At 36.7% G+C, this 26,638-nt stretch overlaps 1 protein-coding gene across 4 annotated transcripts in view; it reads right to left on the bottom strand.

Moving 5' to 3' along the window:
* LOC128663841 (chloride channel protein ClC-Kb) overlaps nucleotides 1–26,638 on the bottom strand; it is a 437,573-nt gene that overhangs the window by 14,947 nt on the left and 395,988 nt on the right. For all 4 annotated transcript variants that reach the window (XM_053718370.1, XM_053718371.1, XM_053718372.1 and 1 more), the window contains 5 exons: nucleotides 13,050–13,186; nucleotides 12,124–12,163; nucleotides 11,480–11,541; nucleotides 8,318–8,386; nucleotides 2,895–2,999 (listed from right to left, as the gene is read on the bottom strand). In XM_053718370.1, coding sequence (XP_053574345.1) covers nucleotides 2,895–2,999; nucleotides 8,318–8,386; nucleotides 11,480–11,541; nucleotides 12,124–12,163; nucleotides 13,050–13,186 — 413 coding nt within the window. The remainder of the gene's footprint in view (nucleotides 1–2,894; nucleotides 3,000–8,317; nucleotides 8,387–11,479; nucleotides 11,542–12,123; nucleotides 12,164–13,049; nucleotides 13,187–26,638) is intronic.

Here is a 26,638-nt window from a genome sequence, read left to right as displayed (position 1 = left end):
TGCAGGGCGGACATCTATCCCTTTGCCTAGATTCCTGTCACAGTGTCACTAAGTGATTAATTAGCGACAGGTGGTATGATTCTTACAAGAGGATAGTTGCTATAGTTTTCTTTTATAACTATGAATTTTGTTTGCACTGATTAAATATCTATTGAATACAGAAAATGTACAATCCAGGCCATTAAAATATTAAACAAATTGATAGTGTTTCAAATATTAGCTGGCAAAGTTTTATTAATTAATTATATGTGCAATAAGTTTAAATAATTATAATTAAGACCAATATCATAGGGTCTGCATATATCTGATGTCTACAACATGTAACTTTGTTATAAAGGAAGCAAGAGCCAATCAGCTTGTCATTGCTGAGTTTAGATAAAAACCAGTGAGGAAGCTCAGTAGCATTTTAAAGCATAGAAATTGCATTCCTTCCTGGCCTGTACATCTATCTGTAGGATCCAAACAGTAGCAGACCTACTCAAAAGATGGCCCTGGTGCAAGATTTTTTTTTGGGGTCCCCCCATAGGTAACTCAGTAGAAAGCAAAAGTATTAATATACATTCTGCTCTGTATAATGATTTTAGGATAGAGAGATAGAGATAGAGAGAGAGAGAGATCGATAGACAGATGGACCTACAAGCTCTAATAAAAGGCTCCCCTGCATTAGGATTGTAAATATTCTGCACACAACTATGTGTAGACTGGATGTTATGGGCCCCCTCCAGCTCTTGGGCCCTGGTGCAACTGCACCTGCTGCACCAAGGGTAGTTCCGCCCCTGGATCCAAACACACAATTTATTTTCGTGTGGGCTTAATGCATAATGAGTATATTCTATATATTTTATTAATTAAAAATTTTAGAAGTGCTCAGTTCTGCAAGTCTCCTTTATTACTGATATGTGTAGCTTTCCTGTACTATTTCTAAAGAAACGTGTCATTATTAGGAAAAACATTAACCCATTACTAACCAGTCTTATCTAACTAAATGTTACACTAAATGTTTAATACACTTATTACATATCCACAGTTTATGCATGTATGTGTAAAGTCTGCTTGTATACACATGGGTGTGTGTTTATGTCTATAAGTGTATGCCTCTATGTAAAGGTCTGTGTGAATCTGAAGAAGTATTTTGCATGAGTGAATGTGATGCATGTCTTCTCATAGTTACTTTAAATACATAACCACAAACAGCAGCAATTTGTAAAAGATTAAAAGGACCTTTATTGCCAATTCATCTGGGTCACATACAAAGCGACGTTTCAGGCACCTAGCCCTTAATCATGCATGATTAAGGGCTAGGTACCCGAAACGTCGCTTTGTATGAGCTCAGGTAAAACAAAAATAAACCTTGCAACTTAAGATTAAATGGACCTTTGGCAATAAAGGTACATTTCATCTTTTACAAAGTGTTGCTGTTTGTGGTTATGCATTTAAGGTTGAACTGACAGTATCCTTGTACCAGTGTGCACTACACAGGAGGTGCTGTGGTTATGAGTGTATGACATAGTTACTTTAAAGGGACAGTCTACTTGAAAATTGTTATTGTTTAAAAAGATAGATAATCCTTTTATTACCCATTCTCCAGTTTTGCATAACAAACACTGTGATTACCTGGGAGAGAGCAAGCTGGTTGGCTCAGATAACCAGATCGTGTCCACAAGCACACTGGTGTGCTCAGCCAAAGTATCATTCGTTCTACATCGGAAGTGAGGATCATCATTGTGGCGATTTGGAAACCGAACTCACCTGTTCAAATATTTTGTGGACTCCTGTTGATCCATTGGACTATATGTGATTATATGGACTTTTTTCACTTTGCTTATTTATTTATCTATGAGGGTTCACTTTCCATTAATATTATTTACATTTTTGTCTTATATTAGCACTTAGTGGTTAGTATTGTTTGCATATATTGATTATAGCTTTCCTTATTTGTTTCACACTCACGGATGTTATTAGACTTAACAGCGCCCTCTCTTTGTGTTTTTACACATATGTATTTTTCTTACCTTGTAATAAGCATCTGCAGACTCCCCCCTTATCTCAGTGCTTTTGACAGACTTGCATTTTAGCTAATCAGTGCTCACTCATAAATAACGCCACAGGAGTGAGCACAATGCTATCTATATCACAAACAAAATTGCATGTCTTATCTGAATCATGAAAGTTTAATTTAAAGTCCCTTTAAAGTTGTTCCTGTTCTGTAATTTTGCCTGTTGTTTAAAGGGCCATAATACCCAAATGTTTAAACACTTGAAAGTGATGCAGTATAGCTGTAAAAAGCTGACTAGAAAATATCACCTGAACATCTCTATGTAAAAAAGAAAGATATTTTACCTCAAAAGTTCCTCAGTAGCCACATCCCATTGTAAAGGACTTCTTAGCAGCATATCAGTATGTCTGTCCCGGGACAGCCGAAGGGATGAGCCTCGTGCACTCTCATCTTATTTCCCTATTCAGTTTATGGAAGTTTACAATGAAATCTCATGAGAGTTAAGTGAAATCTCATGAGATCACCGTAAAAGAGTTCATGACCTCAGCACTGCTGATGCTGATTGGCTGCTGTTAATTTCTTCATTTTTTTTTACCTGTAGCTGGGAGCAGCTGAGTATAAGTTTTTACACAGAACTTACTTTGCTGAGCTGAGGAAGTTGTGAGGTAAAATATCTTCCTTTTTTACATAGAGATACTCAGGTGAGAGTTTCCTGTCAGCTTTTTACAGTTATGCTGCATTAGTTTCAAGTGATTTAGCATATGAGTATTATGTCCCTTTAAATATGGCTGTTGTGCACTTGAATGAGAACTTAAATATATATATATATATATATATATATATATATATATATATATATATAAAGGGTGCAATTATTTAATATTTCTGCTTGTCTCACCTGATAAAGTGTCTGTTTTTCCATCAGTCTGTATGGTTCTGGATCAATGTTTAAATCCTCCATTGGGACAATCTCATTAAGTTGTTTGCACTCCCACTCTTCCACCTGTAATACACAATTAATAAATTCCTGCTAATCTCATAGTCCCTGCAACACACATAGACACACAAGTGCACACACATATACATACTTAAACACACACAAACACATACCCGTATACACAATCACACGCAAGCACACACAAATGCACACACATATACATACTTAAACACACACAAACACATACCTGTATACACAATCACACGCAAGCACACACAAATGCACACACATATACATACTTAAACACACACAAACACATACCCGTATACACAATCACACGCAAGCACACACAAATGCACACACACATATACATACTTAAACACACACAAACACATACCTGTATACACAATCACACGCAAGCACACACAAATGCACACACATATACATACTTAAACACACACAAACACATACCCGTATACACAATCACACGCAAGCACACACAAATGCACACACGTATACATACTTAAACACACACAAACACATACCCGTATACACAATCACACACAAGCACACGCAAATGCACACACGTATACAAACTTATACACACCCGCACACAAGCACACACACACAGTCATATAAATACAGGTGTACGCAAGTGCACACACAAACACATACTCACTCGCACACAAGTACACACAAACACACACTCATGTAACTACACACACTCATATAAATACACACACACTCATATAAATACGCTCACGCTAGCTCCCTGCTGCATTTCTACACTTCTACTGTTATATACATCAAAGTGACAGTATTAATTACTACTTAACGGACTTTTGTTACAATATTTAGTAATCAGGCTTATTCTTTTTTGTGACACTTAATTGCCTACAAAATCCAAAGTAAATTACTGTATTATTATGACAGACACACAGGAGGGCTTTGTATTTACGAACTTGGAAGCAACTTTGCAAGCCTATGATGAGGATGTAGATAAAATCCTATTGGAAAATGATAATACGTTAGATGGGCTATTTTTTCAAATGGACGAATTAAGGAGAAAAGACATCAAACTGGACTTGGACATCAAAACATTTCTTTTATATAAACGCCAAAAGAGAATTCCTAGGGGACTCAGAATAAGAAAATTCCCCTCCTTCCTAGTACATGACATGGACTTTATTAGAAAATGGAACCAAATCCTGGATGCATGTTCTTTTGCCCTGATGGAACTGTTAATAGAATTTAAAAAAGAACAAAGGAAGGAGTCTATAGACTTTATTAAAACAGTACAGAAAGATCTACAACAGTTCCAAAATGACAAAGACTTTAAATCCTATGATAATAAGTTTGAAGCCAATATGGCAAAATTTACAAAGGATTTATGGGAGTTCAAGAAACAAAAATTGTCAAGGGATAAGAGGGATTATGAGTTTAACAAAGTTTATAGATGGCAGAGTGGTGTGAGAGGTCAGCGTCCTACGTATAGTTTTCACAAAAATAAAACTGATATTCAGCCAAAAAAAGGCACAGGTAAAAAAGTACAATTTGTGGAAACTGAATACGATGTTGACACCTCAGAGCACGATTCCAATGAAGAACTAACGATTACAGAGTCAGTGTCAGTATTAGATGTACCAACAGATAACAGTGACAATGTGTCAAAAAACGAACAGCGCACAGGGACAAAATCAAAAATAAAAAAACCAGAAGGGGCAGTAGGGGGAGACGTAAACAGAAGAAAGGGAAGGGGAATCAGATACCAGACACGAAACCAACAGAGGAAATATATATAAAAAATGTAATAAACTTATCTGATTATGATTTAACAGCCACTGAGATAGAGGTTATGGGTCTAGGATTGGGGTTTGCACCCACGACTCATTTTGACCTGTTCGGCACTGTCCATGACGTTAATAAATTTGTGAGAAAACTGACTTTAAAAAATCATTTTAGTCGGGACAGTGCCGAACAGGAACAAACAGCCACGGCAGAGGCGGAACAAACTGAAAACCAAACTGACTCTTTGATTGACACCCGTAAACTCCCTTTCAGTGAACAATGTTCTGTTTTCGATCTCACCACTATGCTCAACACAGATATATCAGAGCAACACACAGCGGCTATTCCACACTTTAGGCCTAGTATGACAAAAAGCAAATTCTATCCTATAAACAGCAGAAGTCAAGGCATTGATGTATTCCAACGCACAGTAGAACATAAATTAAAACAACTATGTGATAAAATACAGAGAGAGAAAACTAGCAAAAATAAGGAAAGATATTTGCATAACCTAACCAAAGAACAAAATCTAGCCCTCAAATCTCTAAAAAACAACAGGCAGATAGTGATCAAGGAATCTGACAAAGGAGGGAATGTAGTGATAATGAATCGTGACTACTATACCAAAGAGGCTTACAGACAATTAAATGAGGAAGATGTCTACACAAAACTAACATTTAACCCTACAAAGAAATTTAGGGATAAATTAGAGGATATTTTAACCCTGGGTAAACAAGTAGGAGCTTTTTCAGAGTCATTTTTTGAAACATTACTACCATCCACACCTTATACTCCAATTTTTTATTTTGTACCAAAATTACACAAGGACAGCAAAGAGCCACCAGGCCGACCAATCATCTCAGGGGTGGGTTCGTTATTAGAACCCCTGTCTGAGTTGGTAGACTCGTATCTCCAACCTTTAGTTGGAAACCTGATGAGTTATATCAAGGACTCCACGGATGTCCTTCAACATATGAACAACTTAACATGGAAAGAAACATACTGTCTAATGACAATAGATGTCACTGCATTGTATACCTCTATCCCACACCACCAGGGGTTGGAGGCTCTGTCATATTTTTTGAATAATTTTTCTAATTATAATAAAGATATTGTTTATTTTCTTTTGACGGCAGTAGAATTTCTTTTAACACACAATTATTTTCTTTTTGAGGGACATTGCTATCTTCAGAGACGTGGTACGGCCATGGGGGCAAAGTTTGCCCCCTCCTACGCTAACCTCTATATGGGGTGGTGGGAGGCCGCCCACGTCTATGGAGATAGCAACCCTCACAAGGAACATATAATTTTTTATGGCAGATACATTGACGACTTGCTGGTGGTGTGGGATGGAGATGTGGAACTTGCAAGAGATTTTGTTAGCAACATTAACATTAACAATATGAACCTCAAATTTACTTCACATGTTAGTCTTGATCATATAGAGTTTCTAGATGTAGACATCACAGTGGATACAGTACAACAAACTGTTAACACTTCAGTATATAGAAAACCCACAGGAGGTAATACTATACTAAATTACAAATCTAGTCACCCACAACATGTTAAAAAAGGAATTCCTAAGGGACAGTATATTAGGACCAAGAGACTTTGCTCAGACAGACAAACCTTTGAAAAACAATGCCAAATATTAGAAGACAGGCTCTTGCAAAGAAACTATCCACTGCCATTACTGAAAAAAACTAAGGAAGATGTGGAAAAAATTCCCAGGGAAAATCTTTTGATATATAAGCGTAAAACTAATAAACAAAGTTTCAACAAACAAAATAAACAAAGGGAGAGTAAAATAGTGTTCAGTACTCCTTATAGTTTGGAATACCACAAAATTTGTGATATTATTAAACAATCTTTACCAATTCTTGCAACAGACACAAGCTTAGAACATATAGCAGTAGAGGGGTGTAGATATGTGGCAAGAAAAAGTAAGACAATTGGCAACATAATAGCACCATCTGACTTAGCAAGTGTAAACACTCGTACTTGGCTCCCACAAAGATTTGGTTTTTTCAAGTGCAGGGCACAAAAGTGCAAAACCTGCAGTCATGTAGTGGAAGGAATGAACTTTACTTCCACAACAACAAACCGTACATATAACATTAGATATAATCTAAACTGTAAATCGAATCATGTCATCTATTTATTGACCTGTAGGGGGTGCAATATACAATATGTCGGGAAAACCAAACGCCTTGTTAGGGACAGAGCCCAGGAACACATTAGGGACATTGAAGACCCAGACATATTTACCCCAGTAGCAAGACACTTCAAGTCTGAACATTCCGGTAATGCTGCCCTTATGTTCATACAGGCAATTGACCATGTACCACCACATAAAAGGGGTGGTGATAGGATCCAAAGGCTGGACTATAAGGAAGCCCAATGGATCTTTCTACTGAATACAAGACATCCACATGGCATTAACAAAGAGAGTGATGTTAATTTTTTTATTTAATTTTTTCATTTAATTACCTTTAAAATTTATTAGAAAACTCTCTTTGTGTGCTGACATGTATTTGTCTGCCTAATAACAAATATCAGGGATGTAAATAAAACAAAATAGTTAATTGAACACCTAACTGCATCACATTACATAGAGGTTTACACTATTAACAACCAAAGAATAATTATATAAATATCAGTGTTTGAATAGCCAATATAACTTTAATTCCTTTTCCTTCTTCAAATTTTGTAATACATTGGTAATATTAACAGTAAAAAAGGGAAAACAAGGGACCATATTTATATATATATAGGCTTTATAAACAAACATATTTTCATTTAGGTTTATGTTTAGGTAACTTTCCTAATCATCACTGTTATCTTTATGTTAATATATCTGCAATCAGTGTTCCCTCTATTGTTCCCTCTATTGTGCCCTCTTAGCCTGACAATAATACGGTATATTTCAAAACTAATATGACATTAAGGGGTTAACTTTTTTGTTTTTAATTGAAGAGTGTTGTTCCTTTAAATAGGAGTAGCAGTGGCAGCAATAACATAGCAGTGAACAAGTGTGCTAAGACACACGAAACATGTCTGCTGTGCTGCACTGTTACCCCTTTATTGTCAGTGTAAGCGTTTGTTAGAGCTATGGCTCTTTTTTGCTTTTAAGTGTTTTTTGAATAAAGCCTTTTTACTTTTATTCACCTTTGTACTGTCCCCCATCTTTACTTGAGGACTTAGTAGGTTTGTAGCCCTGCAGCCGCAACAAATTCTTGTATACTGTTATACCTACTTGCTAATGTACACACACTATGCTGCTTACTTCTTACCATATAACACATACTCACACTGTTACACTACAATATCTCGATTTCTAGTACAGTACACCTACATAAATCCCATTATGTGAATCCAAATACATTAACACCTTGCTTTACTCCTAATCTTCCACCTGCAATACCCATATACTAACACTCCTACTCCTGTAATGCAGACACATGTATATGCACACTAATACTTTACTGTACTAAACCTCTTACATCTGTATCACACATGATATTTATTAACACCTTCTTGTACTCGTATTCTTCCACCTATAATATCCATCCACACCATAACTGCACTATACTCACCATTTTTAGATACTTGCTTCGGAACCTGCTTGATCTCCTTCTCCGTCCCTCTGGCCGCTCCTTTGGTGTCTGTCAGGGCACAAAGAATCACATTTAATGTTTTCTCCTCTTATTCTGTATACCTAGGTATACACTAAATGGCCAAAAGTATGAAAAACTATTTTTTTTAAAAAAATTTGTAAGGTGTCTGACCTCATAAATGCTCTTCGTTCTGAATAAGCACAAATTTCCACAGAAACTCTCCAAAAACTGCCTTACCAGAAGAGTGGCAGCTGTTATAGCTGCAAAGGTGGGGGCAAGTCCATATTAATGCCCATGGTTTTAGAATGGGATGTCCAATAAGCTAACATAGCTGTGATGGTCAGGTGTTCAGATGCTTTTGACCATATTGTGTATGTTAGATTCTGCATTTCCTTTCAACATTTGCAAACATGTTAAAGAAACATTTTATCACATGTAATAATTTTTCCTGCATTGTTTTTTGCTATGATCTGTATCCAGTAATCTATACTAGAAATGCTGGATGTGGATCCGGTATTGTATGTTAAAGAGATATAACAGTCTGTTTTATTGTTGTAATAAACAAATCTCTAAGTAATGGGTTATAATCAAAATAAAACATTGCAATATGTGTTACTCATAATTTTAAAAAGGATTTATTTCTTTCTTTTAAATTAATTTGTGTAGTGTCCATTACCTCCTGTCACAGCCTCACAAAGGGGCTGGAGTCTTTACAGCAGGGTTCTTAAAACTTTTTTCCTAAGGCCCAGTGCCAAAATACCACATACCTTCCTCACACTATTTTTATGCTTGGTCTGAAAATTGTCTGAAAATTTTCTAAAGTAATATACAACAAGATAGTTGCAATTTTTGGCAAAGTCACTAAAATGTGTGCGTTCCTGATTATATTCACACTTTTAGAGTGTTGTACACCTAAACCCAGTAACCTAACACCCCCTAAGATATTCCAAAATATACTAACCTTACCTGTACAACTCTTACAATTGCCCTGAAAACAGCATTTGGCTTGGTATTGCCCTTTAAATTATTATTTTTACAGGTAAGTTTTTTTTTTTTTTTAAAGATAAGGTTAGTATGTTTTGGGGTAACTTAGGGGGTGTTAGGTTTGAGGGGTTTAGATGTTAGTGGGTTACTTTGTGATTGGGGTTGTGACATTTTAGGGATTAATAGTGTAGTGGGTTACTTTGTGATGGGGTTGTGGCAGTTTAGGGATTAATAGTGTAGTGGGTTAATTCACAATGTTGGGGTTTAGTGATTTAGGGTTAATAGTGTACTGGGGAGTTTTTGGTGCGCTATGCGGCAGGGTTATTAGAGTAGGGGGTTCATGGCTATTCAGGGTTAGTGCACGAGTATGGGTGTTAATTTTCCCCCCATGTTTCTCTCTCTATTGAAGTTTATGGGAGAGTACATTAACAAGGTCACAACATTGTAACTTCTGTTTTTTGTGCGTGTTGGGTTAGCACACAAGCAAAAAAGATTTACTTTCAACTTGTAACAGTTGAATACTTTCTGGTAACACCCATTGGTTGATACTTCCTGCTAATGTACAAAAGCTCATTATACAGCCAGTGAGCATCAGTAACAAGAAATGCAAAACTGATGTAGTTGTATTAGATTCAATTTAAACAGCTTTTACATCAAAATTTTTTAAAGTAAATAACACAGACCCCCACATTAAATTGTCATCTTCAAATTCTGCTTTTAAATATGGATGATACAACATTTGTATCATATACAGTATTCCTCTTTAAAGGGATAGTAAACAGTGCTCCTTTACTAAAAACAAATATGTTAAACCTAAAAAGAAACAGATTGTGTTAAAAAACAACAACCTACTTATTTTCTTGCAAAATGAGCACTTACAAATTCTTACTGTAGCCACTGCCCTCAGGGAGATGAGAGAGTGGACCTGTTTAAAGGGACATGAAACCCAAGTTTTTTCTTTCATGATTCAGAGAGAGCATGCAATTATAAACAACTCTGGGCTTGTTTCCATTGAGCCGTAATTCGGTTTGCGAGCGCAAATTTTGGTTTGCGGAAGCAATTTCATTTATCGACTGTTTCCAATGGTGCGTTATACCTCAATATCGGCAGCCGGACTCTGGCTGCCAAAAACATCTTCGCGTCCCATAGAAAGTAATAGAAGCCGTTAATCGATAAATTATGCCAGGTATCCATTTAAAAGCGCAAACCGTTAATACACTGTTTGAGTCTGTCGATACATTGAGAAATATTACACCCAGCTCAACTAGGTGTAAAAGAGGAAAATTGGGCTTTTTGAGACCTATTTTCTTTTGAAATTACAAAACTTGCAAGTAATGTAAGTGTTTTAATGTAGAAATAAATTGTTATAAGTAATATTTATTGTTGTCTCATGTTTAGGAATAGTTGAACTTATATTCTAATAGAAATATCAGTATATATTTAAATATAATAATATATGCAAGAACATATCTACAGAATTCAAACTAGACCTATACCTAGGGCAGCAATAAATGTTACTTATATTTATGAAGTGGTAAATATAATGATATTAAAAAATAGTATTTGATTATTGTTCAGAATATGTATTATAAATAAATGTATCTTTATTTTTCTTGAGAGGTGATCGCAGGTAAGGAGCATTGACGTTAAACGTAAATTCTATAGCGTAAGGTCGGGTTACCTTAGAAACTAATTGATTTTCAAGAAATCCAACGTCAGATGGAAGCGTTAACACAACGTTAACTTACAGCTACACGAAAAGAGTGACTGCAGGCAATGCGCAAAATATTTCCATGGAAACGGTACTAAAATGGAGCCGTAAATTACTTTTAGCTGTCGGCCACTTCGGTAGCTTACGGCTCCATTTTTAACGACTCAATGGAAGCGAGCCCTTTGTGTCTAAATATGTGCCTGAGTAAAAATGCTAAATAGCGCGCCACTTGTTATCTGACCCTTTATATTAAAATCTCAAGGTGATTACTGTCCCTTTAAAATTGAATGCTCTAGCTCAACCATGAAAGATTAATCCCCAGCATGTTCTAACCATAAAGATATCAGACTTTATATTCTTTATTTTAGACTTAGAGGTGCTGGACTATGTATCTCCATTGGCAATGGGTTTAATGGACACAGACTTTTGGTGCTAAAATGACCCACCTCTTCACTCTCACATACGATAGTTTCCTGTGTACTGTATATTGTTTCTGTATTTTCCGACTCTGTGTAAAAGAAAAAAACATAAACTGTATCAGCAAGACAAGATCACAAAGTCAGACTTTTTTTCCACTTGCTTTAAAGGGACAGTCCAGCAAAAATTGGAATCCACGTGGATGCATTTCTTTAGGAAAAATGCTTCTAATAAAAGTTATAGCTATTTCAAAAAGTGTATTTAAGTATGCACCGTACACCAGCATTTTAAAAACAGAACTTGCTCAGAGAGCCTAAGGTGCTTGTACTGTCTGGCAATGACTCCGTTTGTTAATGGCTGACATGATATGAAACCCCAGTGGCACTCTGAGCAGCTGCAGTATTTAAAATGCTTGTGCACTGAAAATATTTAGCTATGATTCACATGCACGTGCAGAGACAAATACCAACAATCAAATAGTGATAACTTCAATACATGTACCGTATATTGCAAATGTGTTTCTATTCAAAGATGTAATTTATCTAAGTGCATTTACATTTTGACCAGAATGTCCCTTCCAATGTAAACACATCTTGGCTTTCTTTTCTCTCAACAAAACCCATTAAAATGGTATTGTATGATAAGAAACAGTGCTTATTAATAACTGTCTTACCTGTCCTCGACAGTCTTCGTCTGGATCCATCATCCATAGACTAAAACAAAACAAATTTTATAAAATATTTATTAATGAATATTTATTTTATAATGAATATTTATTAATGTTTTAAGAACATTCAAACTTGTAATAATTGCTGAGCTTTGCTATTATAGAGCAGTTCTAGTATACATCCCATGAAAACCACCTTGAACACTTACAGTATGTCCTTTGCTTTGGCCAATCAGAGACCAGATGTAAATTATCTAGCCAACACTATGCAGCATGTAGCTGCGTTAGACAAACGGCAGCATACTTGAGTATTTTGAGTTTATGAGCAGTCTGGGAAAATTATTATTTTCAGAGGTAAATTGCAGGAAATGTTGGAAAATTACATAATAAATGTATATTGCATTTTTAAACTATAGTTAAAGGGATACTGAACCAAATTTTTCGTGATTCAGATAGAGCATGCAATTTTAAGCATCTTTCTAATTTACTCCTATTATCATTTTTCTTCGTTCTCTTGCTATCTTTATTTGAAAAAGAAGGCATCTAAGCTTTTTTTGGTTCAGACTCTGGACAGCACGTTTTTATTAGTGGATGAATTTATCCACCAATCAGCAAGGACAACCCAGGGTGTTCACCAAAAATGGGCCGGCATCTAAACTTACATTCTTGCATTTCAAATAAAGATACCAAGAGAATAAAGAAAAGGTTGATAATAGGAGTAAATTAGAAAGTTGCTTAAAATGTCATGCTCTATCTGAATCATGAAAGAAAATAATTGGGTTTAGTGTCCCTTTAAATAAAATTTAAAGGGACATGTAATGTTCCTTTAAACCCAAAGAATACTTAGCAATAGTATAGCTGTGATTTTAACAGAAAGGAGACAGATATCCTATCAGCCTGTTATTATATCTGAATGTATCTGTTTATCTTACAGTTATTGTTAAGTTATTGTCCATATTGCCTCCGGTTTGGTCGAGCATAAACTCCATTCTTCGTTCTGTGCTGAGCTGATCTGATAGTATCTTACTCAGTACTTTCCGACTGACAGAACCCAGGAGAATCTTAGAGTCTGGAGAGTGGAAAATAATGAAAAAGCAAAGGGATTTATAAGGGCTATTTAAATGGAAACAAAAGTCATTGTTAAATTATTGTATTTAAAAGAAGTAATTTTAAAATGTATTACAGTTTTTTTCTATTATCTTTTTTATAAATCAGAGGTTGTTTCTAGTAGGGATGTGCGTAAGAAGGTGGCTGCTCGTGGCATTCGTTTCTTTTTGGATTCAAATTTCTTCGTATTTGTACAGATATTAGTGTGTTCTTTCACAAGAAGAAATCCGGCTACAGAAAGAGCCAAATGCCGCAAGTTTCCGCTGCTTTCCACATTCGGCATTTAAAGAAACTGCTAAATTACATTTTGAGTTTAACCCCTTAACGACCAAGGACGTACGCCACACGTCCTCAAAAAAAATACAGTTAATGACCGAGGACGTGTGGCGTACGTCCTTGGTCTGGAAAGCAGCTGGAAGCGATCCTGCTCGCTTCCAGCTGCTTTCCGGTTATTGCAGTGATGCCTCGATATGGAGGCATCCTGCAATAACCCCCCTTGGCTATCCGATGCAGAGAGAGCCACTCTGTGGCCCTCTCTGCACCGGACATCGATGGCCGGTATCGTTGGTGGGTGGGAGCTTACGTGGGAGGCGGGTGGGCGGCCATCGATGCTCTGTATGGAGTGGGGGGGGGCGGGACCCACGGGGGCACGCACGGGAGCGCGCGCGTGCACGGGGGGGGGGGGGTGGTCGGGCGCGGGAGCGGGTGGGAACTGCTACACTACAGAAAAACATAAAGTTAAAAGTAAATAAAACTAAGAAAGTTTAAATACTAAAAATATAATCTAAGGGATCTGGAAGGGGTTGGGGGTTGGTCTTGGTGGGGAAAGCTACACTACAGAAAAGGGCTTTTTTTTTTTTTTAAAAAGGCACATGGCGCCCATTAAGGCAGAGGGGAAGGGTTAGAGAGCTGCTAGGTGGGGGATCAGTGAGGTTGGGGTCTAAGGGGGGATCATACACATCAGCATATGTAAATATGCTTTTGTTTTTTTTTAAAAAAAAAGGGCCAAATACCTTTTATTTTAGTACTGGCAGAGTTTCTGCCAGTACTTAAGATGGCGGGGACAATTGTGGGGTGGGGGAGGGAAGAGAGCTGTTTGGGAGGGATAAGGGGGTCTGATGTTTCAGGTGGGAGGCTGAGCTCTACACTAAAGATAAAATTAACCCTGCAAGCTCCCTACAAGCTACATAATTAACCCCTTCACTGCTAGCCATAATACACGTGTGATGCGCAGCGGCATTTAGAGGCCTTCTAATTACCAAAAAGCAATGCCAAAGCCATATATGTCTGCTATTTCTGAACAAAGGGGATCCCAGAGAAGCATTTACAACCATTTGTGCCATAATTGCACAAGCTGTTTGTAAATAATTTCAGTAAGAAACCTAAAATTGAGAAAAATTTTACTTTTTTTTTAATTTGATCGCATTTGGCGGTGAAATGGTGGCATAAAATATACCAAAATTGGCCTAGATCAATACTTGGGGCTGTCTACTACACTACACTAAAGCTAAAACTATCCCAAAAAGCTCCCTACATGCTCCCTAATTAACCCCTTCACTGCTGGGCATAATACACGTGTGGTGCGCAGTGGCATTTAGCGGCCTTCTAATTACCAAAAAGCAACGCCAAAGTCATATATGTCTGCTATTTCTGAACAAAGGGGATCCCAGAGAAGAATTTAAAATTTGTGAAAAGTGAACGATTTTTTGTATTTGATTGCATTTGGCGGTGAAATGGTGGCATGAAATATACCAAAATGGGCCTAGATCAATACTTTGGGTTGTCTACTAAAAAAAATATATACATGTCAATGGATATTGAGAGATTCCTGAAAGATATCAGTGTTCTAATGTAACTAGCGCTAATTTTGAAAAGAAATGGTTTGGAAATAGCAAAGTGCTACTTGTATTTATGGCCCTATAGTTTACAAAAAAAGCAAAGAACATGTAAACATTGGGTATTTCTAAAATCAGGACAAAATTTAGAAACTATTTAGCATGGGTGTTTTTTTGTGGTTGTAGATGTGTAACAGATTTTGGGGGTCAAAGTTAGAAAAAGTGTGTTTTTTTCCATTTTTTCCTCATATTTTATAAAAATTTTTATAGTAAATTATAAGATATGATGAAAATAATGGTATTTTTAGAAAGTCCATTTAATGGCGAGAAAAACGGTATATAATATGTGTTGGTACAGTAAATGAGTAAGAATAGCCTTGGTCCCAAACGGACAGAAAATGGAAAAGTGCTGTGGTCATTAAGGGGTTAATGACCTTTTAAAAAAAAAAAAAAAAAAAAATCATATCCATGACAGAAGTTTTTCAAAATGTACTAAAAACCACTGCTGATTAGGTTTAAATATACAGCATTATGCATTAAACAAATCCCCAACAGATGGTGATTATTCACTAAGAAATGCAGTACTTTAATAGTAGTCATAGTATTAGAATGTAATTGTTCTTGCATATATTCATGTACACAATATATTTATTTCATAAGGAACTTTATTATTTTAAAAATTTGCTTCAGCTTTTATTGTAATGTCAATTGTAAAGTGCAGTAGCGGACCTACTCAACAGGGCCCTGGTGCAAGACTTTATTTTTGGACCCCCCTAAAGTTAGCTCAGTAATATGATTATAAGTATATATATATATATATATATATATATATATATATACATATATATTCATATTTTTAATATAAATATATATATATATCTGTGTGTGTGTGTTAGCGCTGCAGAACCTGTTGGCGCGCTACAAATAACCGATAAAAATAATAGTATGTGTGTATACATACACACACACACTGGTAATGAGCGTGCTGCACTTTATAATAATACTGAATAATGATACACTGGCAGTGAGCACACTGTGCTATATAATGATGTGAGTTTCTATACACTATACCCTGATGAGAACACCGTTCTGTATATACTATATACACACATATATATATATATATATATATATATATATATATGAGTATGTATACTTATATGAATATTCTATGCTGTACAATACCTATATACTAGTAGTGAATACGCTACACTGTATAATGATGTGAGCATCTATAAACTGATGAGTATGCGGCACACAATTATGTATAGACTGGTTGCTATTGCCCCCCCTCCCCACTCCACTTGGGCCCTGGTGCCACAGCACTTGCTGCACCAATGGTAATTCTGCCCCTGGTAAAGTCTATTAAACTTCTTAAATGTCTTTCCATGGAATAAATTGTTTTATTTTGATAGTTATAAATAAGCTTAATTCAATGTTTATATTATACTCTTCTTAAAGGGACATTAAACCCACATTTTTTCTTTCACGATTTAGAAAGAGAATGCAATTTTAAACATCTTTCTAATTTACTTCTATTATTTAATTTGTTTTATTCTCTTGATATTCTTTGCTGAAAAGCATATCTAGATATGCTCAGTAGCTGCTGATTGGTTGCTGCACATAGAAGCCTCGTGTGATTGGCTCACCCATGTGCATTGCTTTTTCTTCAACTAAGGATATCTAAAAAATTAAACAAAATAAATAATAGAAGTAAATTGTAATGTTGTTTACATTTGTATTCTCTATCTGAATCATGAAAAAAAGAATTTGGGTTTAGTGGCCCTTTAAGGCAGGTTTATAAAGACAAGTATTTTTGTGTTACAGATCTATATTATAACATATAAAAAAATGTTAAAAAAGTTTGAATATTTATTTTATTGCCCATAATTTAAGTAAATATTTTTTTGATGACTTTTGTAATCTTAAAGGGACATTGTACAATATATTTTTCTTTGCATAAATGTTTTGTAGATGATCCATTTATATAGCCCATCTTGTAGTGTTTTTGTAAACATGTATAGTTTTACTTATTTTTTTAAAAAAAAAATTGTGCTGATTTTCGGACTCCTAACCAAGCCCCACAGTGTCAGATGTATACACATGTTTACAGACTCCTGTTTATGTTATCTGTCTATTCATTTGCAGCCCCTTTCAGTGGGTGTGACTAACCTCATCAACAGTGCTAAACTGGGAGTATAAAAAAGATTTTATACTGGATGTTTATTTTAGTATATGTGCATACTACTCTTTACAGTAGTGACTATTACACAGTTATATGAAAATTGGTGTATACTGTCCCTTTAAGTTTAATGATTCTTAGAATGTTGTGACACCCAGGGGTGCCACAACTGTTAGTGGAGGGTGTCACACAGATTTACCTCATTGTTAACCGTCTTAATCTAAAGGTTTGTATAATGCATTTAGCTTGATATTGCCTAGATATACTTCTTAGTATATTTAAAATGCTATATTGTTAGAGGGACATAAAAGACATTTTTCTTTCATTATTCAGGTAGAACATTCCTTTTTTTTTGTTTCGTAATTAATTGAAGGAGCAGCAATGAACTACTGGGGGGAGCTAGATGATCACAATCATTAATCCAATGACAAGAGGCATTATCAGGATCCCATATGTTCTTTTCAGCCAAAATGCAAACTACATGACAGGGACGCGGCTGGTGACTTCGCTCGCTGTGTCTTGTCTGGTATAGAAACGGGGTCTCCAGGTCCAGAGTCCAACTTGTTCTGTTTGTGCCACTAGATGTTTACTTCCACGGAATTGGGTAAGAATATTATCTTTAGCAGGTGTTTCTCCCAGCTCCACCCTCTCTGGATGCTCTCTGACAATATATTGAGCAGCATTTGCCTTTACTCCTTGCTCTGGCACTGAAGTCTCTCCTGTGTTTGTGTTCCTGGCTCCTGTTTGTTGCTGTATTACCTGCTTGTGATTTTGCCCAAGTTTATACTTGCTGTTTGTCTTTAAATCTTGGACCATCCTGACCTTGTCTTTGCATTTGGCACAGTTAGTACTTTTGCTTGGCTTCAGAACTTGTTTTGTCTTCCACAACTTGCACCTGAACATCAGCTATTATTGTAGAGCTGCAACAGATTCCCCAGTGCTATAAACAGAGGTATGATATGCAAGGTAACAGTTATAGGAAACAAGTGGGTAGAGGGCCCTGCCAAGAGTTGCACTGTTGTAAATCAGCTCTCATGAAGGGGATCTACAGCTGGGCTTGTAGGCTTTCATGCTAAGCTACACTGGCTTGTTACAGTTTGCTCCCATTAACACTTGCCTGTACCTGTTTCTTAGTACAATCTGTTACAGGACATTGCTTGCCATTTGCCTGTGTAACTTTTTCCTAATAAATAGAACTGTTGTATACAGTATATATGAGTCCCCAGTCTATTGCTATGCAATCTGACCAGCTTTCTGCTATCCCTGTCATTGGCTCCATCCTGTTAGAGAGGCCATAACCCTGACATTCATATATTTGCAGCCACCAATCAGCAGTTTGCTCCCAGCTCCTGAGCCTTTCAGCAGAGGATAACAAAAGAAAAACATAATTTATGTAAGAATTTACCTGATAAATTAATTTCTTTCATATTGGCAAGAGTCCATGAGCTAGTGACGTATGGCATATACAATCCTACCAGGAGGGGCAAAGTTTCCCAAACTTCAAAATGCTTATAAATACACTCCTCACCACACCCACAATTCAGTTTAACGAATAGCCAAGTAGTGGGGTGATAAAGAAAGGAGTAAAAAGCATCAACAAAGGAATTTGGAAATAATTGTGCTTTATACAAAAAAATCATAACCACCATAAAAAGGGTGGGCCTAATGGACTCTTGCCAATATGAAAGAAATGAATTTATCAGGTAAATTCTTACATAAATTATGTTTTCTTTCATGTAATTGGCAAGAGTCCATGAGCTAGTGACGTATGGGATATCAATACCCAAGATGTGGAACTCCACTCAAGAGTCACTAGAGAGGGAGGGAAAAAATAAAAAACAGCCATTTTCCGCTGAAAAAATAATCCACAACCCAAATTATAAATTTATTTTTAATGACAACTTTGACAAGAAAAACTTAAAACATCAGCAGAAGAATCAAACTGAAACAGCTGCCTGAAGACTAACAAAAACTGCTTCTGAAGAAGCAAATACATCAAAACTGTAGAATTTAGTAAATGTATGCAAAGAGGACCAAGTTGCCGCTTTGCAAATCTGATCAACTGAAGCTTCATTCTTAAAAGCCCACGAAGTGGAGACTGATCTGGTAGAATGAGCTGTAATTCTCTGAGGCAGGGCCTGACCCGACTCCAAATAAGCTTGAAGAATCAAAAGCTTTTACCAAGAAGCCAAGGAAATAACAGAAGCCTTCTGACCTTTCCTAGAACCAGAAAATATAACAAATAGACTAGAAGTCTTCTGAAATCTTTAGTAGCTTCAACATAATATTTCAAAGCTCTCACCACATCCAAAGAATGTAAGGATTTTTCCAAATAATTCTTAGGAATAGGACACAAGGAAGGGACAACAATTTCTCTACTAATGTTGTTAGAATTCACAACCTTTGGAAAATTTTTTAATAAAGTCCGCAAAACCGCCTTATCCTGATGAAAAATCAGAAAAGGAGATTCACAAGAAAGAGCAGATAGCTCAGGAACTATTCTAGCAGAAGAGATGGCCAAAAGGAACAACACTTTCCAAGAAAGTAGTTTAATGTCCAAAGAATGCATAGGCTCAAATGGAGGAGCCTGTAAAGCCCTCAAAACCAAATTAAGACTCCAAGGAGGAGAGATTGATTTAATTACAGGCTTGATACGAACCAAAGCCTGTACAAAACAGTGAATATCAGGAAGTTTAGCAATCTTTCTGTGAAATAAAACAGAAAGAGCAGAGATTTGTCCATTCAAGGAACTTGCAGACACACCCTTATCCAAACCATCCTGAAGAAACTGTAAAATTCTAGGAATTCTAAAAGAATGCCAAAAGAATTTATGAGAAGAACACCATGAAATGTAAGTCTTTCAAACTCGATAATAAATCTTCCTAGAGACAGATTTACGAGCTTGTAACATAGTATTAATCACTGAGTCAGAGAAACCTCTATTACTTAGCACTATGCGTTCAATTTCCACACCTTCAAATTTAATGATTTGAGATCCTGATGGAAAAACGGACCTTGAGACAATAGGTCTGGCCTTAACGGAAGTGGCCAAGGTTGGCAACTGGACATCCGAACAAGATCCGCATACCAAAACCTGTGAGGCCATGCTAGAACCACCAGCAACACAAACGATTGCTCCATGATGATTTTGGAGATCACTCTTGGAAGAAGAACTAGAGGCGGGAAAATATAAGCAGGTTGATAATACCAAGGAAGTGTCAACGCATCCACTGCTTCCGCCTGAAAATCCCTGGACCTGGACAGGTATCTGGGAAGTTTCTTATTTAGATGAGAGGCCATCAGATCTATCTCTGGAAGACCCCACATCTGAACAATCTGAGAAAACACATCTGGATGGAGGGACCACTCCCCCAGATGTAAAGTCTGACACCTCCCAATTGTCTACACCTGGGATATGTACCGCAGAAATTAGACAGAAGCTGCATTCCACCCAAACAAGTATCCAAGATACTTCTTCCATAGCTTGGGGACTGTGAGTCCCACCCTGATGATTGACATATGCCACTGTTGTGATATTGTCTGTCTAAAAACAAATGAACGGTTCTCTCTTCAACAGAGGCCAAAACTGAAGAGCTCTGAGAATTGCACGGAGTTCTAAAATATTGATTGGTAATCTCGCCTCTTGAGATTTCCAAACCCCTTGTGCTGTCAGAGATCCCAAAACAGCTCCCCAACCTGAAAGGCTCGCATCTGTTGTGATCACAGTCCAGGTTGGCCAAACAAAAGAAGCCCCTTGAACTAAACGCTGGTGATTTAACCACCACATCAGAGAGTGTCGAACATTGGGATTTAAGGATATTAATTGTGATATCTTTGTATAATCCCTGCACCAATGATTCAGCATACAAAGATGGAGAGGTCTCATGTGAAAATGAGCAAAGGGAATTGTGTCTGATGCTGCAGTCATGAGACCTAAAACTTCCATGCACATAGCCACTGAAGGGAATGACTGAGACTGAAGGTGCTGACAGGCTGCAACCAATTTTAAACGTCTCTTGTCTGTTAGAGACAGAGTCATGGACACTGAATCTATCAGGAAGCCTAAAAAGGTGACCCTTGTCTGAGGAATCAAGAAACTTTTTTGGTAAATTGATCCTCCAACCATGTTTTCGAAGAAACAACACTAGTTGATTCGTGTGAGATTCTGCCGAACGTAAAGACTGAGCTAGTACCAAGATATCGTCCAAATAAGGAAACACCGCAATACCCTGCTCTCTGGTTACAGAGAGCAGGGCACCAAGAACCTTTGAAAAGATTCTTGGAGCTGTTGATAGGCCAAATGGAAGAGCAACAAATTGGTAATGCTTGTCTAGAAAAGAGAATCTCAGGAACTGATAATGATCTGGATGAATTGGATTATCGGATTATGAAGGTATGCAAGTTTATTGTAGACATATAATGTCCTTGAACAAAAGGCAGATTAGTCCTTATAGTCACCATCTTGAAAGTTGGTACTTTTACATAACGATTCAAAATTTTCAGATCCAGAACTGGTCTGAATGAATTTTCCTTCTTTGGGACAATGAATAGATATGAATAAATCCCCAGACCCTGTTCCTGAAAAGGAACTGGCATGATTACCCCTGAAAACTCCAGGTCTGAAACACACTTCAGGAAAGCCTGAGCTTTTACTGGATTTGCTGGGATGCGTGAGAGAAAAAATCTTCTCACAGGAGATCTTACTCTGAATCCTATTCGATACCCCTGAGAGACAATGCTTTGAATCCATTGATTTTGGACAGAATTTATCCGAACATCCTTGAAAAAACTTAATCTGCCCCCTACCAGCTGAGGTGGAATGAGGACCGCACCTTCATGCGGACTTAGGGGCTGACTTTGGTTTCTTAAATGGCTTGGATTTATTCCAATTTGAGGAAGGCTTCCAATTGGAAGCAGATTCCTGGGGGGAAGGATTAGGTTTTTGTTCCTTATTTTGACGAAAGGAACAAAAACGATTAGAAGCCTTAGATTTACCCTTAGGTCTTTTATCCTGAGGCAAAAAAACTCCCTTCCCCCCAGTAACAGTTGAAATAATAGAATCCAACTGAGAACCAAATAAATTATTACCTTGGAAAGAATGAGATAGCAATCTAGACTTAGATGTCATATCAGCATTCCAAGATTTAAGCCACAAAGCTCTTCTAGCTAAAATAGCTAAAGACATGGATCTAACATCAATTTTGATAATATCAAAAATGACATTACAAATAAAATGATTAGCATGTTGCAGTAAGCGAACAATGCTAGATAAGTCAGAATCCAATTCTTGTTGCGATACATTTTCCAACCAAAAAGTTGATGCATCTGCAACATCAGCTAAAGAAATTGCAGGCCTGAGAAGATGACCTGAATATAAATAAGATTTCTTTAGATAAGATTCAAGTTTCCTATCTAAAGGATCCTTAAAAGAAGTACTATCTTCCAAAGGAATAGTGGTACGTTTAGCAAGAGTAGAAATAGCCCCATCAACTTTGGGGATCTTTTCCCAAAACTCTATTGAAATTGCTGGTAAAGGATACAATTTTTTAAACCTTGAAGAAGGAATAAAAGAAGTACTCGGCTTATTCCATTCCTTAGAAATAATATCAGAAATAGCATCAGGAATAGGAAAAACCTCTGGAGTAACCACAGGAGGTTTAAAAACAGAATTTAAAAGTTTACTAGTTTTAATGTCAAGAGGACTAGTTTCCTCAATATCCAAAGTAATTAACACTTCTTTTAACAAAGAACGAATATACTCCATTTTAAATAAATAAGTAGATTTGTCAGTGTCAATATATGAGGAAGGATCTTCTGAATCAGATAGATCCTCATCAGAGGAGGATAATTAATTATGTTGTCGGTCATTTGAAATTTCATCAATCTTATGAGAAGTTTTAAAAGACCTTTTACGTTTATTAGAAGGCGGAAAAGCCTACAGAGCCTTCTGAATAGAATCAGTAACAAATTCTTTAAAATTCATAGGAATATCATGTATATTAGAAGTTGAAGGAACTGCAACCGGCAATGTACAATTACTGATGGACACATTATCTGCATGTAAAAGTTTATCATGACAACTATTACAAATGACATTCGGAGATATAATCTCCACAACTTTACAACAAATGCACTAAGCTTTGGTAGAATCGATATCAGGCAGCAAAGTTCCAACAGATACTTCTGAGACAGCATCAGATTGAGACATCTTGCAAAATGTAAAAGAAAAAACAACATATAAAGCAAAATTATCAATTTCCTTGTATGACAGTTTCAGGAATGGGAAAAAATGCAAATAGCATAGCCCTCTGACATAGAAAAAGGCAAGAGGCAAATAGCAATGGAGTGAAAAAATAATGAAAAATTTGGCGTCAAGTATGACGCACAGCATAACTGAAATTTTTTTGGCGCCAACCTTGTGTAAGGAACTCGGCGTCAACTATGACGCCTGAAATGACGAACTTGCGTCAATGGACGTACTTTCATGCCAAAAAATTCTCGTGCCAAGAATGACGCAATAAAGTCTAGCATTTGGCGCACCCGCGGGCCTAATCCTGCCCGCAATTTGCAAAGAAAAATGTAGTCAGTTTAAAACCCCAGGTAAGAAAAATATTTCTTAATATGTTTATTTTCCCAAATATGAAACTGACAGTCTGAAAAAAAGAAATACATGAACCTGACTCATGGCAAATATAAGTACAATACATATATTTAGAACTTTATATTAATGCATAAATTGCCAAACCATAGCTGAGGTGTCTTAAGTAATAAAAACATTCTTACCAAAAGACACCCATCCACATATAGCAGATAGCCAAACCAGTACTGAAACAGTTATCCGTAGAGGTAATGGTATATGAGAGTATATCGTCAATATGAAAAGTGAGGTAGGAGATGAATCTCTACAACCGATAACAGAGAACCTATGAAATAGATCTCTCGTGAGGAAAACCATTGCATTCAATAGGTGATACTCCCTTCACATCCCTCTGACTTTCGCTGTACTCTGAGAGGAATAGGGCTTCAAAATGCTGAGAAGCGCATATCAACGTAGAAATCTTAGCACAAACTTACTTCACTACCTCCATAGGAGGCAAAGTTTGTAAAACTGAATTGTGGGTGTGGTGAGGGGTTTATTTATAGGCATTTTGAAGTTTGGGAAACTCTGCCCCTTCTGGTAGGATTGTATATCCCATATGTCACTAGCTCATGGACTCTTGCAAATTTGATAATAGAAGTACATTCGAAAGTTGTTTAAAATTGTATGTTCTATCTGAATCATGATTTTTTTTTTTTTTTGGGGGGGTTATATCTCTTTAATGCAACTGTTTGTATTTTACAAGCATACATAAATAAACCAGGAATGTCACACAAATGTAAAATGTATGCCAATGATACCCCAAAGAAAAAGAAGAAAGGTAAGAAACTTGATCAGTAGATTTAGATTGATTTAGACATTGCATTACAAAACAATATGGTAGATTTATGCCACTATATCATAATCATTTCAATAGGATTCCCATTCTGCAAGAAATGTATCACATCCAAAATATTATGTCTGAGTGAACAGAAAAAAAAAGGTGAAAAGGAACAGCAGAAGGAAGGGGAAAAAATTAAGCCATCTTGTATAGGGAACTGTCAGAAAACATACGGCTAGATTACAAGTTTTGCGGTAAGAGCGGTGCGGTACTAACTTGCAAGTTATTGTCACCGCTCACTTACCTACAGCGCTGGTATTACAGGTTTACAAAAACCCAGCCTTAGCAGGCAAAAAGTAAGTGTAGAGCAAAATTGAGCTCCATACCGCACTCCAATACCAGCACTGCGGTGAGCGGCGGTAAGCTGGTTTTATGTGCTTGTGCACGATTTCCCCATAGACATCAATGGGGAGAGCCGGCTGAAAAAAGCCTATCACCTGCAATAAAGGAGCGTAAAGCTCCGTAACGCAGCCCCATTGATTCCTATGGGGAAAGAAAATCAATGTTTACACCTAACACCCTAACATGAACCCCGAGTCTAAAAACCCCTAATCTTACACTTATTAACCCCTAATCTTCCGCCCCCGACATCATCGACACCTACATTATACTTATTAACCCCTAATCTGCTGCCCCCGACATCGCCGACACCTACATTATACTTCTTAACCCCTAATCTGCTGCCCCCAACATCGCCGCCACCTACCTACATTTATTAACCCCTAACCCTAAGTCTAACCCTAACACCCACTAACTTTAATATAATTAAAATAAATCTAAATAAAACCTACTATTAATAACTAAATACTACCTATTTAAAACTAAATACTTACCTGTAAAATAAACCCTAAAATAGCTACAATATAACTAGTAGTTACATTGTATCTAGCTTAGGTTTTATTTTTATTTCACAGGCAAGTTTGTATTTATTTTAACTAGGTAGAATAGTTAGTAAATAGTTATTAACTATTTATTAGCTACCTAGCTAAAATAAATACAAATTTACCTGTAAAATAAACCTAACCTGAGTTACACTAACACCTAACCTATTTTTTTTTTTTACAGGTAAAAGAGACGATTTCTTTGCGGCAATGCCCCGCAAAAGGCCCTTTTAACGGCTATTGGTAGTTTAGTTTAGGCTAGGGTTTTTTTATTTTGGGGGGGCTTTTTTATTTTGATAGGGCTATTAGATTAGGTGTAATTAGTTTAAATATCTGATAATTTCTTTTTTATTTTGTGTAATTTAGTGTTTGTTTTTTTTGTAATTTAGGTAATTGTATTTAATTAATGTAATTGATTTAATTGTAGTGTTATGTTAGGTGTTAGTGTGAGGCAGGTTAGGTTTTATTTTACAGGTAAATTTGTATTTATTTTAGCTAGGTAGTTAGTAAATAGTTAATAACTATTTAGTAACTATTCTACCTAGTTAAAATAAATACAAACTTGACTGTAAAATAAAAATAAACCCTAAGCTAACTATTAGTTATATTGTAGCTATCATACGGCTAGATTTAGAGTTTTGTCGGTAAGGACCCGCGTCCACAAAAAGGCTGCGTTAGGCTCCAAAAAAGGAGCGTAGAGCATATTTAACGCAGCTTCAACTCTCGATACCAGAGTTGCTTACGGACGCGGCCAGCCTCAAAAACGTGCTCGTGCACGATTCCCCCATAGGAAACAATGGGGCTGTTTGAGCTGAAAAAAAATCTAACACCTGCAAAAAAGCCGCGTTCAGCTCCTAATGCAGCTCCATTGTTTGCTATGGGGAAACACTTCCTACGTCTGCACCTAACACCCTAACATGTACCCCGAGTCTAAACACCCCTAACCTTACACTTATTAACCCCTAATCTGCCGCCCCCGCTATCGCTGACCCCTGCATATTATTTTTAACCCCTAATCTGCCGCTCCGTAAACCGCCG

The sequence above is a fragment of the Bombina bombina genome, chromosome 6, assembly GCF_027579735.1.
Source record: "Bombina bombina isolate aBomBom1 chromosome 6, aBomBom1.pri, whole genome shotgun sequence".
In the NCBI taxonomy this organism is placed as follows: Eukaryota; Metazoa; Chordata; class Amphibia; order Anura; family Bombinatoridae; genus Bombina; species Bombina bombina.
The sequence above is the reverse complement of the archived record's forward strand: the minus strand, read 5'-3'. Positions and strand labels throughout refer to the sequence as shown.